General features: G+C 39.3%; 1 protein-coding gene across 3 annotated transcripts in view; it reads right to left on the reverse strand.

Annotated features, from left to right (window-relative positions):
- Nucleotides 1-18,914, reverse strand: part of LOC142139435 (ephrin type-A receptor 6) — a 630,331-nt gene that overhangs the window by 133,110 nt on the left and 478,307 nt on the right. For all 3 annotated transcript variants that reach the window (XM_075197036.1, XM_075197034.1, XM_075197035.1), the window contains 2 exons: nt 15,611-15,681; nt 11,186-11,311 (listed from right to left, as the gene is read on the reverse strand). In XM_075197036.1, the coding sequence (XP_075053137.1) occupies nt 11,186-11,311; nt 15,611-15,681 (197 nt within the window). The remainder of the gene's footprint in view (nt 1-11,185; nt 11,312-15,610; nt 15,682-18,914) is intronic.

Below are 18,914 nucleotides of genomic sequence, written 5' to 3' on the forward strand. Positions count from 1 at the left end.
CACTGAAAAAAATTATTTATTCAAAGAATAAAGCCTTTTTAACAATCATTTTCATCTGTTATCGCAGAGGAAGTATTGTAGCGGTATATGTACCATTGCGATACTTTATGAATTGGCTTACCCGTGCAATCACATAGGAAAGCTATTTGGTATACTGGACAAAACGTGGAAAAAAAAACACAGTCTCACCGGCAATAGGGCTTTTTTCACCCATTCATAAATATACACCATTGTTCTTGTCCCCAGCTATTGTTGATTTATGTGATTCTGAACAATACACAATGACGAGCAGAGGATGTTGGGAGATCTAGTCTACAAAAACATCTACCGTATGGTTTTCATGCTCTCTGTCCAATGTGTACATTTATAGACCATTCCATCTTGTTTCATAGAGACAATCCTAATATTAGCACAAAATGACTACATGCACTCTACACAATTATGTATCATAATCAAATGCACAGCAAATTGCCCTTATGATTCCTATGGGGCAAAAATAATGGGGAATGGGTAGGCACAACGTTTCTGTAAGAAATTATTTTCAGGAAGAAAGTTTATTGGAATGCTGTAAATATTAAGAATGGTAGGGTTGAATATATCCAGCTTTAAAGTTATAACTGATGAATTATACTTGGAACTAAATCAAAGTGAATCTAAAATAGTTGGAAAATGCTAAAATTTTATTATTGCAAAAGTGAAAACGGAATATTTGCAAAGTAGGACCTGTGATGTTCTTGATAAAGCAACTTTAGTGTCTGGTACATTCAGTTCCAACTATTAAAAATATCTCTTTGTCCTGATGGTTATGTTTACACTTTAGTACAATAATGCATGGTTGCTAAGAATTGGAGACAATGTGCAATTGTCAGATTAAGTGATCCCAATGAGTTTTTTTTTAAAGTGTGAAAAAAGGGGGTTGAAAATCATTGCGCCTCATTTTATTGCCACCCTTGGTTACTAAATGCTTGGAGGAGTGGCAAAGGCTCGTCTTTAAGTTTGGTTTGTTCCTATTACAAGTAAAAGACCTGTTAAACAGTGCTACATTGTGGAAGAGAAAATCATTGTCCACATTTACATTAATAGTTATTGTTTTAATAAAAGTGCATTAAATTGATTCATTTTATCCTATGTTGTCCTCTTTATAACACCACTCTCATACCCACACCATATTGCCACTTTTGGCTTGTCTCCTATGCTTAAAACTATTGTATTATTTTTCTGAATTTATGTGATGCCGAAAAACACAGTCATCTAAAATATAATTTTTGAACGGCAGCATAATCTTCCCGACAGAGATAAACCTGGTACTGTATGTAATATTTCATATATTCATACCAGTAATATCAATGTGATTTCCCCTTAGATCGACATTACAAGGTTTTAGGTTAATGTATCTCTGCATGCTCATCTCAGTTAAACACAAGCCTAACCTTTTCATGAATATTACAATGATATTTGAAATAATATCATGGGATACATTCAGCACGTGGGTTGTGTTGGAGATAATAACTTAGTGTGCCATTTTGGTTCTGTAGGGACCTTGTGTTTATCGGAAAACTACTACAATATATCCTTATCTGATTAAAAAAATAATAGTAATATTGTGTATATATATATATATATATATATATATATATATATATATATATATATATATATATATATATGTGTGTGTATACAGGGGTTGAAGTGGAAATTTTGCAGTGGCGGTGTGGAAAATGTAATTGAACGGAAGTTGATAGCTTTACTATAAAGGCCGTGGCCGGCAGTGGTTTTATACCACCATATACACCCCCACATCACTGTGTGTATGTGTGTATAATCTTATATATAAAAATCATTGGTCTGTTGGTTTGTCTGTCCGGTTATGCATTCGGACACCCCTGCACTGATTGGGATGAAACCAACGTAAGGTGGTCCAGTTGGATACTGGCCAGGTTTTAGGGGGGTTAGGGTCCTGGTCGGACCTCTTGTTGGAGTACATTGGGCAGAACTTTGATCCGGGGATGCTGTTCTGGGCCTTCCACTGGATGGATTTGGATGATATTTAACATAAAAACAAAAACGACACTGGGCAGCCACTTAATGGGTGTGCTGTAAGAGCTGCTAAGCTGCTACTTATTTTTAAAAGGTTGACAGTTACATACAACTCATTAATACATATATATATATCACTATACTATTTTTTCCTCCTGATGAAGTCTGAACATCTAACCAGACGAAACGCGTTGAGGAGTGTCTAAGGACCTTTCCATCATCTGTTTGGATATCGTGGTACTAGTGTGGTGGGAGCGCTGCAGAGATCTACATATGAGCTGATTGATATCTATGCATACATCTCTGAATACATCCCAGATGAGTACCTAAAGATACCAATATATGTTTGTTACCTTGTGTTTTTATGTAAGTGTGATACTTACTATTTTATTAGTAAAATCTGAGTTTTACAATATTACACTATATGAGTTTTTTTATATTGCTCCTATAATGCTGAAGTTCCAGTCCTAACAGAATTATACACTTGGATGAGTGACGTTACTGGTAACAGCTGCTCAGATTTGGAGTTTTCCATTGAACTGATTCATACATCTTCTGGTTCTATCATCTGGTACGCAGATATATGTTTATTGGTGATTACATTGGTGGCATTGAACACAGTGTGCTGTCACTTTTGTATATATCTAATCACCCTTTCGGTTTCATTAGCCCTATCGGAGAGAATTTATAATTTTTGAGTATATATCTGACTCATCCACTTTACTCTCTCTTATTACATTATTTTATTGTGGTAATACACTATGTGGCGCCGTGTTTCCTTTTTTCCTTTATATATATATATACATACATACACACATACACATATGGGAAAGTCTCCTCTTTTGCCCAGGAGCAGGACAGACAGAGAGCGCACTCAGTACATACTCAGCATCACTTTGTCCTTTGTATAACAAGAAATAGTCTAATATTTAAGGCTCTGCTCTTAGTGGGTGAGTATATAAACCCAGGGACATTGGGGGAAGGGATGGTACAAAGTATTATTACAGTTATGGGAAGTGGGCAAGAAACAGCCGGACCTGGGCCCAAGATTCCCCTCAGAGGCACATTTTGAACCGACTCTTTTAGGTTTTATGGCAGTGTGTCTTTTGATGAAAACTATTTAAGCTGAACTTTGGACTCTATCTTCTTCTTTTACTTTTGAAAATTGGACTTTGAAACTGTGTCACATGGCCATAAATAGTGTTAGATAGAGTGTTACCACAGTGATATTTAATTCAAGATTTTTAGTTTTCTTTATTACAGCATTTTAACATTAGATGTGTCATGAAAACATAATACCACAATGGTTGGGAAGCGCTGGCTTAGTGGAAGAGTGTCACAGGAAACAAAGTGTACCTGTCATCTACACACTGTAGAAGTCATTAAAATGCATAGCAGGGAAGTTTTTCCCAAATAACACACCTGGGATAAACCTTTATTTCAAACCAAATAAAGACACGGACACAAAATTAAAGTTGGAATGAATGACGGTATTTATTTATTTTTAAACTAATAGGACTGTAAGGCGGACGAGAGCAGGGCAGTCAGGAACGCAAAACCAATAAGGTGGAAAGGTCAGACCATAATACCACCAACCCAGGATCATACCTTATCTATTGGCCGGTGCTAAGATCAAGTCCAACGGCAAGACTACACCCCCAATAAACTCCGCCAGTATAAACCATACAAAACTGGCCCAAAGGTTCTACTAACAAAACGGACCAACCATGGTATGACACCATAACCGCAGGGGGGTAGTGACCTATGACAAGATCAACCAAGCACCATATGCACAGTTACAGACTGCACTGTTCTTCTACCCTCAACAACTACATTCAAAGTTATGTAACCAATTGTAGGGAGGGCGGGAGGAATCCGGAAGCAGGAAGGGCAGAAGCCTCTGCACACTGACTTATAACTGTGTATAAGTCCCAACCCCTTCCTGCACTCATTGGCTGAAACTTACAGGAATCCACAGCTAATAGGTTCTTTGGTAAGTCACTCACCCGCATGATTTTAACTGCGTTTAGTCTGAGGGACACACTTCTCTTCTTGGAGTTAAACCAATATTCAGTCAATCAATTCACTAGAGAAGGTGAGGCCTATCTAGCGACTCAGTCGAGACACAAATGCCTCGGCTGAGTCGCTACATAGGCTACACTGTCATGAATACTGGTGCAGCTCACAACATGGCTGCCTACACTCTGTGTACATATATATTAAGATAAGAACAGGATATTGGAGTGCATGACATAGAAATGGAGACAGTTGTGAGGGAAGTAGAGAAGGCATCCAGGTAGGTATGAAAGATCAGTGATTTGATATATAATATTGATATAATACAGCGGGTCTGTCCAAACTGTGGTTCTCTAGGTGTGGTGAAACTACAAGCCCCAGCATGCTTTTCCTGCTGATAGTATGCTGATAGCTAGCAAGGTATGCTGGGAGTTGTAGTTTCACCTGGAGAGCCACAGGTTGGCCAGGCCTGTAATAGAGTATAGTATAATAGAGACTGGAGAGCCTTACATGTAAGAACAGTGACCTTGTCCATATGGCGGCTTGTGGAATGTCACAGAATAGATCTAAGGAATGGTCAAGCTGGCTCTATTATTCGTATAAGCACAAACAAGCTCAATTACTAAACAACAAATACTTCCCTTCATCGATATTCCCTCTAAACTGAGCAGTCTGAAAGTGAAGCAGTTCATCTTATTCTAATGAGAATACCTCCCTAGAGTGCTGCATTGAGTGCCTGTTGTTCACTAGAACCCAGCACAATGGACTATTTTTATCAAGTTCAGTTTTTATCACAATATTCTGATCAGAATCTAATGAACAGGGCTCTAGAAGAACATGTACAGATGACAAGTCGTTGGGGGTGGCACATTCATACACACATACTGGAACACCAATTTAGAAACCAGAAAAATGTATTCATTTCTGTGCATGAATGTTGGCAGAAAAATGAAATTACCAAAATGAGTTTAACTATTTACCACCTGGCTGCTGTTTAATACAGTGATCCCCGCTCATAGTTAGAGGTCTTGTACTATATTCTTCTTTCAGTACATAATATACAGTAGATACTGCGGCATTTTAACATTATATTTACCCTTCTACCTATCTGAACAGATTATATGTTTTATTGGTGGAGAAAATGCGCTGTGTGTTCATTTGGTTTACCTAATTTATAGCTCCGGATTATCATTATAGCGGAAAATCTTCTGCAGTAAACATTTTTAATATTAGCCAGGCACATTCTAATAATATGTGAGCTCATTAGACTAAGCCCGTAGCGTAATGATGTAATAAGGTTACATTTCTTTAAATGAAGTCCAGTATGCGAGGGAGCAGTGTATATTAGCACTGTGCACAGCAGAAAGCTGCATTAGTTAGATAATCAGTGTTTGATGTGGATGGGGTATTGTGAATAAAAATTAAGTAATGCTCAGAAAATTATCCAACATCTAAAATACATTTTGCGTAATAGATTTTTAGATGAACTAACACATTAGTGTAGCCACTTCGCCGCAGCGGCAGTGCTGGGGTGCAACACACAATTACTGTTACAGTTATTATGACATATTAATTCAAACCAGTGTATTCCACATAGCCGTGGCAACAAGCTGGCTGATATTAACATGCACTGAGACATAGCAGTATTGAAATATGAAAATGAGCTGTTTTGTAAGAGGTAACCTAACCGAATGGAGGATGGCAGACAGAAAGATATACAAGACTACTGAATTCTGAAATGTTCATTTGGTTAAAAAGATAACAACAATTTAGGGTTGCCATTGTCGGTGAGAGCTTGTGATAAACATTCCGTTTTGGAATGTTGAGAATAATGGGTTCTTAATTGCTTATACTTTTGCAGAACAAGTCATAACCTGCTGATAACCTACTGATAGACAGATGTGTGACTATAATGAGATAGTCCGATGTTGCTTTGGGCAGCAGCATCAGTGTCATAACAGTGGGCTGGCTGCGCCCCTGTAAACCCCCTTTACCTGTAATAGTGGACTTGCATCACAGGTACCTAATCTGTCTCCTTAGTGTGAGGATGGGGAGCAAAGTTTCAGTGGTGCAGTGCCCAATCCACTTTCACCAGGTACTTCTAACTTACTAACAATAGAGTAAATATTGTAACCAGGAATAGGGCCTGTGTATCAATGGTTTCCCTTCTTGGACATTGAGAACAATTTCATTTTGGAGTCCAGTCCATTACATTACCTGTTGACAATCTGTTGGGTGTGACTATAGGGTGGTCCTTAAGTGTGGAAACACCCTTTTAAAACGAAAATCATCTGGGTGTGGTGGAGTGGTGGAAAACATTTTAGAGTACATGGCCAGTATGTCGGCCAACTTGAAGTCGACCACTTTGGATGCAACTCTAATTTTTTAAATGGGAAGGCAGTAATGTGACATATCAAACAGATGCAGAAATCCATACGAAAAACAATGGTGTTCTTTGTGTTAACATAACTTTATTCATTCTGGAGTTTTAACTTTTCTTTTGCAGGTAATGATATTTAAGACAATGGCACTAACACATACAGAACGTGCTGAGATTGTCTTCATATCTGGAATATGAAGCAGACATGATATAGCCTTTGTATTTTTCCCCATCCAGAGTTGAGGTGCAGTGACCCACTATACAACCATTACCTAGCACACTTTCCCTGCTTGAGGAATAAGACACATCAGTGCGGTGACTCCATTTCCATTGGGAACCACTTCAATTCCATTGGGAACCTCTAACTTACTAGTAACAGAATAAGGCATTACTAGAGATTTCTCAGCCCGTATGATTGTGTTTAAAAATGGTGTGTGAGCCTAGATGCAGTGTAATGTGTTCTTTATACTGATGCAGTGCATCAAAAAAGAGAGAACCAAATAGAGCACAACCCAATCTCATTGCTGTAATAACCCAGAACATTAGTGTAGTACTAACTAGTGTGAGAACCCTTCTGCTGAGTGTCCTATCCTGTCTACTGACATAATACAAGCAGGAGAAGGAGAACTGGAGCACAAACCAGTCTCAATGCTCTAATAACCATGAACATTAGTGTAACTACTAACTGTTGTGAGAACCCTTCTGCTGAGTGTCCTATCCTGTCTACTGACATAATACAAGGAGGAGAAGGAGAACTGGATAGAGCACAAACCAATCTTACTGCTCTAATAACCCTGAACATTAGTGTAACTACTAACTGGTGTGAGAACCCTTCTGCTGAGTCCTATCCTGTCTACTGACATAACACAAGGAGGAGAAAGAAAAATGGATAGAGCACAAACTAGTCTCATTGCTGTAATAACCCAGAACATTAGTGTATCTACTAACTGGCATGAGAACCCTTCTGCTGTATGTTCTATGCTGACAAAGTGCAAGCAGGAGAAGGAGAAGCGGACAGAGCACAAAGTCTCATTACTCTGAACCTTTAACAGTAGTATGCAGTAGCATAGCTGAAGGCCTCAGGGTTCTGACATGGAGTTAAACTTGCCCGCTGCCTCCACTCCTAATAAAATCCACTAGTATATTAAACAGACTCAATGACCACCTACCCTTATACAATCCACAATGAACAGAACATTGCCTATAATCCCTAGAACAACATGCTACTCATAGCCCCATGACACCATGCTATATATTGCCTCTTGATAACATGCTATACACAGACCGTGAGTCATTTTCATCATATAACACTACAGTCATGGGCAAAAGTTTTGCGAAAGACACAAATATTGGTTTTCACAAAGTTTACTGCTTCAGTGTTTTTAGATCTTTTTGTCAGATGTTGCTATGGTATACTGAAGTAAAATTATTGACAATTACATTAAGTTTATGGAGAGTCAGTATTTGCAGTATTGACCCTTCTTTTTGATGACCTCTGCAATACACCCTGGCATGCTGCCAATCAACTTCTGGGCCACATACTGACTGATGTCACCCATTCTTGCCTAATCAATGCTTGGAGTTTGTCAGAATTTGTGGGTATTTGTTTGCCCACCCGCCTCTTCAGGATTGACCACAAGTTCTCAATGGGATTAAGGTCTGGGGAGTTTCCTGGCCATGGACCCAAAATGTCAATGTTTTGATCCCCGAGTCACTTAGTTATCACCTTTGCCTTATGGCAAGGTGCTCCATCATGCTGGAAAAGGCATTGTTCATCACCAAACTGTTCTTGGATGGTTGGGAGAAGCTGCTTTTGGAGGATGTTTTGGTACCATTCTTTATTCATGGTTGTGTTCTTAGGCAAAATTATATTATATATATATATATATATATATATATATATATATATATATATATATATATATATATATATATATATATATATATAATTTATTTTTAATCAACATGATTTGCAATATGCTGCAGACATTGGTTGCAATTAACGGGATCTTGAAACACAGCAAACTATATGGCACCACTGTCCAAATACCTATAGTAGAATTATTAGACTAGTTATGCAACTAACACTTTGAATGGAAGGCAGTGAAACCTTAACAAGGTTGAATTACATTATTTTGCCTGATTTCATGGCCCACTGGCTATATTACAACATTAATTATGATAATTTGAATAAATGACTCGATTGAACTGATGAAAACAGAATAGGATTAGAGACACTATGGGTCATAATTCTGAGGTGAAGATAACTGACAGACTGATTAATAAGCTAATATAGACATGTATTAAAAATCACATTGCCATGTTAGTGACAATAGAAAGGAATCGTGACATATTCAGCAAGCCATGAATTACATATCACTAAATACTATGTGCAAAGCATTTTTGTTTCACTTTTATAATTTATTAGAGACGAATGTACCAATAATGGGTGATAATAGAAGGCAACCAAAATGAACATTTTAAATTGTAAAATGCACTTGTCCCACCTTCACTTAATGATATTGTCACATGCAACCCTGCCCTCGTTAACATAATCACACAAGTGGGCAGGTCAATGAGGGATCTATTTATTAACAGGCCCCTTTCTCCTGCAATAAAGCTGATTTTTTTATTGCATAAAAATCCCTTATCAACGCAATTTACAAAAAAGTATGGCTGGTGCAAGTGAGCGATACTTTGCTGCCTTGGTCTCCCGGAGCGCTAAGGTTTATCTCCTGAAATATTCTATTCTGTTGTGAATATTCTGATTATCTGATTGGCTACAGGATGTACCATTATTATTACTATTAATTCTTTACTTATCCGGAGCTGCACATTGAGGGGATGATGACACAAATAAATAACATGCAACAATATGAAAGAGAAGGTAAAACTATCTCTGTCCAAATGAGCTTACAATCCAGGTGATATGGGTTTCTATACCCAAACAAAACTGGGAACATAAGGAGAAACAGGATATGTGAACTGATTTCTACTCTGACCCTAATCACAGGCACCATTAAAAAAACAAAGTTATTTGGTGAAATATATAGAAGCGGATGCCCAGCCTAGGCCTGACATACTCACATTGCTAGTTCATATTTGCCTACTCTAACGGAATGTCCAGGGAGACTCCTGAATTTGTGGGAGTTCTCTCGGACTCCCGGGAGAGCAGGGCAACCTCCCAAATTCTGCCCACTTTGTTAGCAAGTGGGTGGGGGTGGCGCTAATTGCAGCATCCTGACTATGCCCCCTGCTGTAATAGGCCAACATTGTTAATGTTTAGCAGAGGGGTGGGACCTAAAAGTCGGGATTCGCGTGGTCACGCCACCAGGACGCAGCAGCAAGACTTCTCCTCCCGGAGATCGTGCTGCCAAAGTTGGCAAGTATGTGCTAGTTGCTTCTACCATGCAAAAACATAATATACAGTTACAAGTAACCATAATAAAATAAGAAATGTATGTGTATTATATTTATACTGGTACTGGAGTCATAAATCAAATATGTTTTATTACATTAATTGAAATAAATAATGTATTAATCAATAATGAAAGATAACTAGGGCATTATATTGAGACTCAGGGCCTGGACCCATGTCAAGGCCTTACATCTCGTTAGCAGGGCCGGATTAGGGGAATGGAGGCCCCTGGGCTAATCCAGCCCTGCTCATTAGGCATATAAGACTTAGTTGCTAAATTAACATAACAAGTAGACTAAATAAGTATAATAGCATTAAATATACAGTGTACATTACATTAAAAAAAACCTTTATTTTTACATAAAGGCAGTTGAATAAAATAGGGTCATAAGTTCAAATAAGCAAGAAAATGACTGCTGTTTATCAATAAGACAATATGCATTGTAATCCATGTACAAGAAAAGTCATACAAAGTTTAAGGCCGCAAAGCTCACAGTGGTGTGTTTGTTCATACCTTGTGGAATACGCTAATAGCCCATCAAGACACACAGCCTGCTGTGAGATGTTCGCTGCTATGTATTTATTTTTTTTGTTTTTAATTAAAATATACCAATCAAGACGTTATTTACACTAAATACTTCCCATGTGAAAAATAATAATAAAACCCATATTTATCTCTGATGATAAACAAAGTACATTACGTAGTATTTTCGATCTTACATGAATGGTACAGAAATTACATCTCTTTGCTCAGTGGTGCACACTGCCTGAACCATGCACAGTTCACGTCTTGTATGAGCGATTAAATGCAAATGAAAGTTTAGGTGTTTTTTTTTTTTCATTGAAAAAAAAGTGCTTTTCTTCAATAGTCAATAGTAAATGTATTTTAATTTCTCACATTTTCGTGTTAACATTGTCAATTGGGATTGTCCACTTTAGGACAAACCCATAACCAGTCATGGCCCCCAAATTCAGCCACCTGGGAGTCCCAGAGAGTAGTGAGTTTTCTTCCCTGTAACTCTTATCATTGTCTGACAACATTGCCATCACCGATGGTCCCTGCTACTTAATGAATTCTAGAGAACTGATGGCTTGCAAGATCCAGCCATCAGTAAGTGAGATGGCATTTGATTGGATGGCTTAAATACTTCTCCAATCATGTGCCAGTTTTACTCACGCGCCTCCCAAACACTAGCTGCTTCAATTGTACTACATTTTAACAGTTGAAACTTTCGAAGCTCAAGCACCTAGATCCCTCTGCATACAGTAAACAGTTAAGATCAGTGACAATATATAAGAGTCAAAAATGCAGAAAAACTTTGATTTCTTCTTACCTGCTCCAATTACTCTTTCAATCCGAATTCTCGATGGGTCTATCTCTTTTGCAAACTCATGAACTGCTAAGGAAGGGTCTTCGTATGTGTCTGGGTCAATGTAGGTTTTTGCTCCTGGGAACCTCACTGTAGAAGAAAAAAAGTTACATTCTCATAATATGCCTAATTTAAAAATGGCTGCAAATATAAAATAAGTCCCTGAAGTTAGTGTCCCTGATTTCTAAGATTGTCTAACAACAATGTAATGAATGTCATATTCCATTTGGTGATGCAATGTATTTTATCTAATTTTAAATTGTATGCTATGTTAGCTGAGATTTATTGAACTTAAATATTTAAAATATTTTAGAAATATATATAGGATAATCCTCTTAATGTATATAAGAATGTTATAAGTCACAGAGCAGTTTGGTGTCCATATAAATGAACAAAGCCAAATGTGTTTATACATAGCATTGAACTCCAAATTCAACTAGCTACAGTTAAAATTCAATTATTTTTACAAATTGAAAGGAAACAAATGTTGTTTGACCTGTTTCTGTTGAAAAAACTTACTATGTAACAACAGATTCTATTTCATCTAACTCAGCCTTATCCTCCTGGAGGTCTACGGGACGGTCCATACTCGACTTGTAAGGACAATTGTGCCTGTAGCACAATTCAGGCAGCAACCACAATTGCTATCCTGAGATAGCGATAGCCATCAGAGGGCAGTGGTCATCGTTGTTAAATAGGCTTTGCCATGCTTTGCATTGGGAAGCATCACCGGAGAACCCGTTGAACCCTATTGGTGGCAATGGGAAAACTAGGAAAAAGCCATTAATCCGGTGGAACTCCCGTTTTAGACTTTTATCTATTGACAAATAGTCCCCTAAGTGCATGCTCTAACTACACCAGCTTCACCTTGACAGCTGACATGAATTTAAGTTGGACATTCAAGGAACTCCAAAAGTTCACTGTTAAATCACCATGGCTGAACACACATGAAAGCTCCATGATTTCAATGGATTAAACTGCACAGGCTTACACTCTATAGGCTTACCACATTTTTAGAAACATGCAACTCTCCTACAGTTAACAAGATCCTGAACTCATTGTCAGTCAATTCACATACAAGCTAGCATGTAGAGACCACTGACAGACAAACTCCAAAAGAAACAAAAACAGTCATGTAGATATGCAAGGCAAATTGATTTATTAAAAAAACTGGTCTAGGAACCTCTATTTAATTACTTAAATAGAACTTGGCTTTTTACTGTGAGAGTGCTTAAGACATTACAAAATAAACAATGTATTTTTTATGGGAATAAAAAAGGAATCAACAAAATTAAGTTAAAAATTTTAATGACATTAATGAGCAGGGAAAATCAGATGGAAAATTAATAAAATAGCATGGCAGCATGTGAATAAGTACATGAACAGTATTTTAAACATAGGCTAAAAACTGGAGAGGAGAAGGAGTACACAGCTATAAACACAATATAAGGCATACTCACAGGCTTATGTCCTAGTGAGTCCAGTTTCTAGCATTTTAGCTCAGGCATATTTTTGTCTTGTTTGGCTGATTTGATAATTTAAATACTATAGTGCTCAGAAAGCAGAAAAAAATAATTTCAGAGGATTTGCAAACAGTGGGAGAGCTGCATTTTCAATATATGAAAACAGTTGCACGTGGTGTTTATTCTTAAAGTAGGCTCATTTTCTGGTGTGTAGGGGATCTGCTTAGCCATGCCCACTTTTGCAGACTCATTGAAATCTTATACACTAGCATAATAATAATAATAATAATAATAATAATAATAATGATGTTTTGCTCCATATTTGAGCCCTAATTTATGACCCCACACTGTTTCGGTTTAAATATTTGCCTTAGCACACATGGCTTGAAGTCTATTTTATTTGTGATTTCCCCTGGCTCTCAAGCTCTGTTCAGTAAATCTACAGATTTCCAATGCAGGAAAAAGATAATATAGACAGCAAATACTAAGAAAAAGAGCAGCATGCAGATAATAACATAGCAAAGTGAGACACTGCCCAGAGGAGTTTACACCCTAGTGTTATAATAGGTGACTTCCAGGCATGACAGGATGAGAAGTGCATATATTATTATGGATGGATCAGGAGGTCAAGTGCTTCTAGAGTCAATTGTGCATGATGAATAATTTAAACTGATGCTTCAAACACAAGGTACATTTTCTGGGCTTTCAAATACATAGAGAGTGGATCTGATGCTTATACACAAATCTCAGTTTCGAGAGACAGGAAATCCTGCAGATGATTCACTTGCACTGTACTAATGCCGTATGGGACCTGTACTGGACATTCTATCAAAAGAGAGAAAACTCCTGGCACAAGTATACAGTAACAATGGCTAGACCTGTTTTATTTTGTTTTATTTGTATAATAAGATGCTTGTTATTTTAAGATAGAAACTCAGAAATGAAAAATAATCCAATGTAAATGTATCTATCAATCTACAAATATAAATATATATAAATAAATACAGTGCTTGAAGCAGGCAGCCACGGCAGGCAGAATTCTTGTTCATCGGCCCTGTAAATACTTGCTTGGTGCCCTCGGCTGAGTCCAGCGCCCTCCTCTGTACTCCCTTTGTGATGGAGGAGGGGATACAGTGTGAAGAAGAAGGAGGCATAGTGTGATGAAGGAGGGGGCACAGTGTGATGAAGGAGGGGGGACAGTGTGATGAAGAAGGGTTACAGTGTGATGGAGGAGTGGGCACAGTGTGATGAAGGAGAGGGCACAGTGTGATGGAGGAGGAGGTAAAGTGTCATGAAGGAGAAGGCACAGTGTGATGAAGGAGGGGGTACAGTGTGATGAAGGAGGGGGCACAGTGTGATGAAGGAGGGGGCACAGTGTGATGAAGGAGGGGGGACAGTGTGATGAAGAAGGGTTACAGTGTGATGGAGGAGTGGGCACAGTGTGATGAAGGAGAGGGCACAGTGTGATGGAGGAGGAGGCACAGTGTGATGAAGGAGAAGGCACAGTGTGATGAAGGAGGGGGTACAGTGTGATGAAGGAGGGGCACAGTGTGATGAAGGAGGGGGCACAGTGTGATGAAGGAGGGGGTACAGTGTGATGAAGGAGGGGCACAGTGTGATGAAGGAGGGGGGACAGTGTGATGAAGGAGGGTTACAGTGTGATGGAGGAGTGGGCACAGTGTGATGAAGGAGAGGGCACAGTGTGATGAATGAGGGGGTACAGTGTGATGGAGGAGGGGGTACAGAGTGATGAATGAGTGGGCACAGTGTGATGAATGATGGGGCACAGTGTGATGGAGGAGGAGGCGCAGTGTGATGGAGGAGGGGGTGCAATGTGATGAATGAGGGGGCACAGTGTGATGAATGAGGGGGCACAGTGTGATGAATGAGGGGGTACAGTGTGATGAATGAGAGGGCACAGTGTGATGGAGGAGTGGGCACAGTGTGATGAATGAGGGGGCACAGTGTGATGGAGGAGTGGGCACAGTGTGATGAAGGAGAGGGCACAGTGTGATGAATGAGGGGGTATAGTGTGATGAAGGAGGGGGCACAGTGTGATGAAGGAGGGGGGACAGTGTGATGAAGGAGTGTTACAGTGTGATGGAGGAGTGGGCACAGTGTGATGAAGGAGAGGGCACAGTGTGATGGAGGAGGAGGCACAGTGTGATAAAGGAGAAGGCACAGTGTGATGAAGGAAGGGGTACAGTGTGATGAAGGAGGGGGCACAGTGTGATGAAGGAGGGGGTACAGAGTGATGAATGAGGGGGCACAGTGTGATGAATGATGGGGCACAGTGTGATGGAGGAGGAGGCGCAGTGTGATGGAGGAGGGGGTGCAGTGTGATGAATGAAGGGGCACAGTGTGATGAAGGAGGGCGTACAGTGTGATGAATGAGGGGGCACAGTGTGATGAATGAGGGGGCACAGTGTGATGAAGGAGGGGGTACAGTGTGATGAATGAGTGGGCACAGTGTGATGGAGGAGGGGGTACAGTGTGATGAATGAGTGGGCACAGTGTGATAAATGAGAGGGCACAGTGTGATGAATGAGGGGGCACAGTGTGATGAATGAGTGGGCACAGTGTGATGAATGAGAGGGCACAGTGTGATGGAGGAGGAGGCACAGTGTGATGAATGAGAGGGCACAGTGTGATGGAGGAGAGGGCACAGTGTGATGAATGAGTGGGCACAGTGTGATGAATGAGAGGGCACAGTGTGATGGAGGAGGAGGCACAGTGTGATGGAGGAGGGGGCGCAGTGTGATGGAGGAGAAGGGACAGTGTTAGGGAGGAGGGGGTACATAGTCTTTTAACTGCTCATATTCCTTTAACTCTAAAATGTTTTTCATTACACACAATGGAACAAATAAATATAAAACAAACACTAATAAAAATACAAAATGAAACAAATGACTAGCACATTACTCACAGTTTCCATTCTGTAGGTTTGCACGTCTTTTCTCTTCAGATTTCATTTTTGCTTTAATATACCATTGGCACCTATGGGAAAAATAAAGTAATCATTGTGAGATCACAAGTTTTATATACTATAAAATATGCAATCAAATTATAATGCATTTTAAATCTTCTTCTTTCAAATTTCCCTAAATAATTTCTTTGTTTTTTTTTTTGCTTAATCCTTTTTTGCTATATTTTTAAAACAAACACAATCATGGTTCCCATTGAAACTCTTTCACTTGAGAGAGAGCATTATATTCAAAACTCTACGGAGAGGTGAGTATGGAGGAAAACGCATATCTCCCAAATTCTCCTGGACAGTCAGGACTTCTGACTCAACTGTTGGGAATTTTGGCTGGTATGTCCCGCTCAGTGCCACTCTGTGCAGCAAAGTAAGGGGTCTATTTATGAAACTAAAAAGCGTGTTCAATCCCCGACAATGTCATTAACCGCAAAATTCTAATTTACTATTACTGCATCCGAATAGATCATAGATCATCATCACCATTTATTTATATAGCGCCACTAATTCCACAGCGCTGTTCAGAGAACTCAGTCACATCAGTCCCTGCTCCATTTTAGCTTACAGTCTAAACTCCCTAACACACACACAAATAGACTAGGGTCAATTTGTTAACAGCCAATTAACCTACCAGTATGTTATTTTTGGAGTGTGGAAGGAAACCGGAGCACACCCACGCAAATACAGGGAGAGCATACAAACTCCTCACAGATAAGGCCATGGTTGGGAATTGAACTCATGACCTCAGTGCTGAGAGGCAGAAGTGCTGACCACTAAGCCACCATGCTGCCCAATAGATATCTGCTGCTTTGCATATCTCTTCGTTTTACTGAGCAGTCCCCATAACAGTGTATGGGCACTTTTCAGTAACGCTATTTACTAAAGTTTGCTAAAAAAAATTATCATTTTTAGCATGTTAAGCACGAAGCTGGCGTACATTAACATAATTGAATAATAATTGAAAAATTTCACTGAAGACAGCTCTGCTCCGAAGAGTAGAGCTGCACAGCACATGTGTGGAGGGATCATGTGATCCCTCCCTGTCACATGCTAATTTGTCTTTATTTGTTTTACAATATGCTGCTCTGTCTCCGTTTACCATTTCCTCTATTTTGGAAATTTAATTTTCTGCACTTAACCACCACCTTGGATGCTTGTTTTTTTTTTCACAGATTTAGGTGGAAAGGACTTGATAAAGAAACTCAGACAGACAGACTTTCAAGCACCTTGTTTTCTATCTCTGCGTCTGATGAGTATTTTTACAATGTTAAGTTTTATGTTTTAAAATAAAAAAAGTTAAAATGGCCATATCATTGCAACATATAAATTCATCCCTCATAAGGACCTGAGAATTCACGTTCTAAGAGTATTAGAGCATTTCTATAATTCCTCCCATATAGACAATATCTAATATATAAATGCTTAGTGGCGTCTGTGTGTGAAAAAAAAAACCAACAAGTTGCAGCGCCACCTGCTGGGCGGAGTTATACACTGACCTACTAAATTCTTAGTGTGTGTAGGAAAAAAAATTCAAAAAGGGCTGAAATTTGGTAGGGCTCAAACTCATTTTCGTGAGGTAATTTTACCTCATGAACACACATGTGTAGAGGCGTGCGTTAGTGTGTGTGTGTGTGTGGAAAAAACTATTTTCTCAGAAAGGGCTCATCCAATTGACCTGAAATTTGGTATACTGACATTATTTGACAAAAAAATTTGAATAGTCAAGTCAGTTAATTCCATCATGCCCCCTTCCCCCCGTGGGAGGGGTAGTAAAGGCTAAATTTACGAGTTGAGGGGTCAAACTCATTTTCGTGAGGTAATTTTACCTCATGAACACACATTAAAAAGGGCCCTTGCGTCGGGAAGTAACGCTCTTCCCCTGAGGAGGCCTGGGCTAGGCCCAAATGCATGACAAGAACCTTTTTAAGACCTTAAGTATCTTGATTTGACTAGAATGCATGAGTATCATGCACGGGTTAACTTGTTTTTAGATATGTATTTGTCCTTTAAGAATTTGTTTTATCCAAACAATCTCTCTTTAACGTCATCAGATATCAGGGGAGGGTTGGCAAATTTTAGCCCAGGTGCAAAACTTAACTCAGCAGCCTACTAGGAACATTGTAAAGGAAAAAAATGCAGGTGGCCCACTGACCCAGCCCAAGGTAGCCCAATATGGGACTGGCCTGAGGGGCAGCTGCCCCTCTGCCCCCGAGAACAGCAAGCCGCTGTCGGGTATCAAGTAAGCCTCTCATACAGCAGTCATTAGATCACAATTTCCTCAACTTGCCCCTTGTCCAAATAACAGTGAGACTTTCTCATTTTACAACTTGCGACACAACTGGTGACTCCTGAGAATGGGCATAAAACTGAACATGAAACAGATTTATGGACAGGAATTGAGGTTGTTAACGCTAAATGTTCTCAATGGGATAAACACTGCTTCTGTTCGTACCTTTACTTGATCAAAATCTCCCCAGATTAGGAGTTTCGGGCACTTAACGGTTAAATGGTTTTCTCAGTCTTCTAAAACATTTTTTAAACATGTTTGATCTTCTTACAGTTGTTTACAATGTAATTCTGTCCTCCCTTCTAATGTCCATCCCTTTCTTCTCCTGCTTTTCACAAATTCAGCATCCTAAATGGTCTGAAGAGCTCACTGACTTTATAGTATATAATCCTATTTCCTACAACATGTTGAGATGAATTTAGCAGAGCTCAAATCAGTGTCTATGTAAAAGCTGAGCTTTAATATACCCTGGCAGCACAATGAGGCTATTATATAGGGGTAAGAGGGTAATAACTTCCTGGGACCCTGTATGGCAGCTCTTTTATTGCTCATTGAAGCAGGTATACAGCATTGGTCCTGCTACTGTCAAGGAGCCAGCAGGGTTATTTGTATGTATGTTTTTTTCTGATATTATTTATGATAGGTGATTTACTGGGAACCAAATATTGCATTCCTTTATAATGGAGATATCTGTATTATATCTGGCACAACATAGAAGGAGAACTACATTTTAAAATAGAAATGTGCTAGAAAGCACACACTTCACAATAACTTTGCAGAGTGGGATTTTCCTCATGGGAATTTTGGACTAGTTAAAAGAGCGATGCAAGGAAAGATCTGGGTGTTCGTGGATCATTTGAGCTTGGTGTTGGAATTCTGTCTCCTACCGGCTCCATCATTGCCCGCAATTCTGCATCTTAGTCGCATCTGAGATTGGACATCTTGCATCAGCAAACTTCCGCTTCA

This window comes from Mixophyes fleayi, chromosome 2, assembly GCF_038048845.1.
Source record: "Mixophyes fleayi isolate aMixFle1 chromosome 2, aMixFle1.hap1, whole genome shotgun sequence".
NCBI lineage: Eukaryota > Metazoa > Chordata > Amphibia > Anura > Limnodynastidae > Mixophyes > Mixophyes fleayi.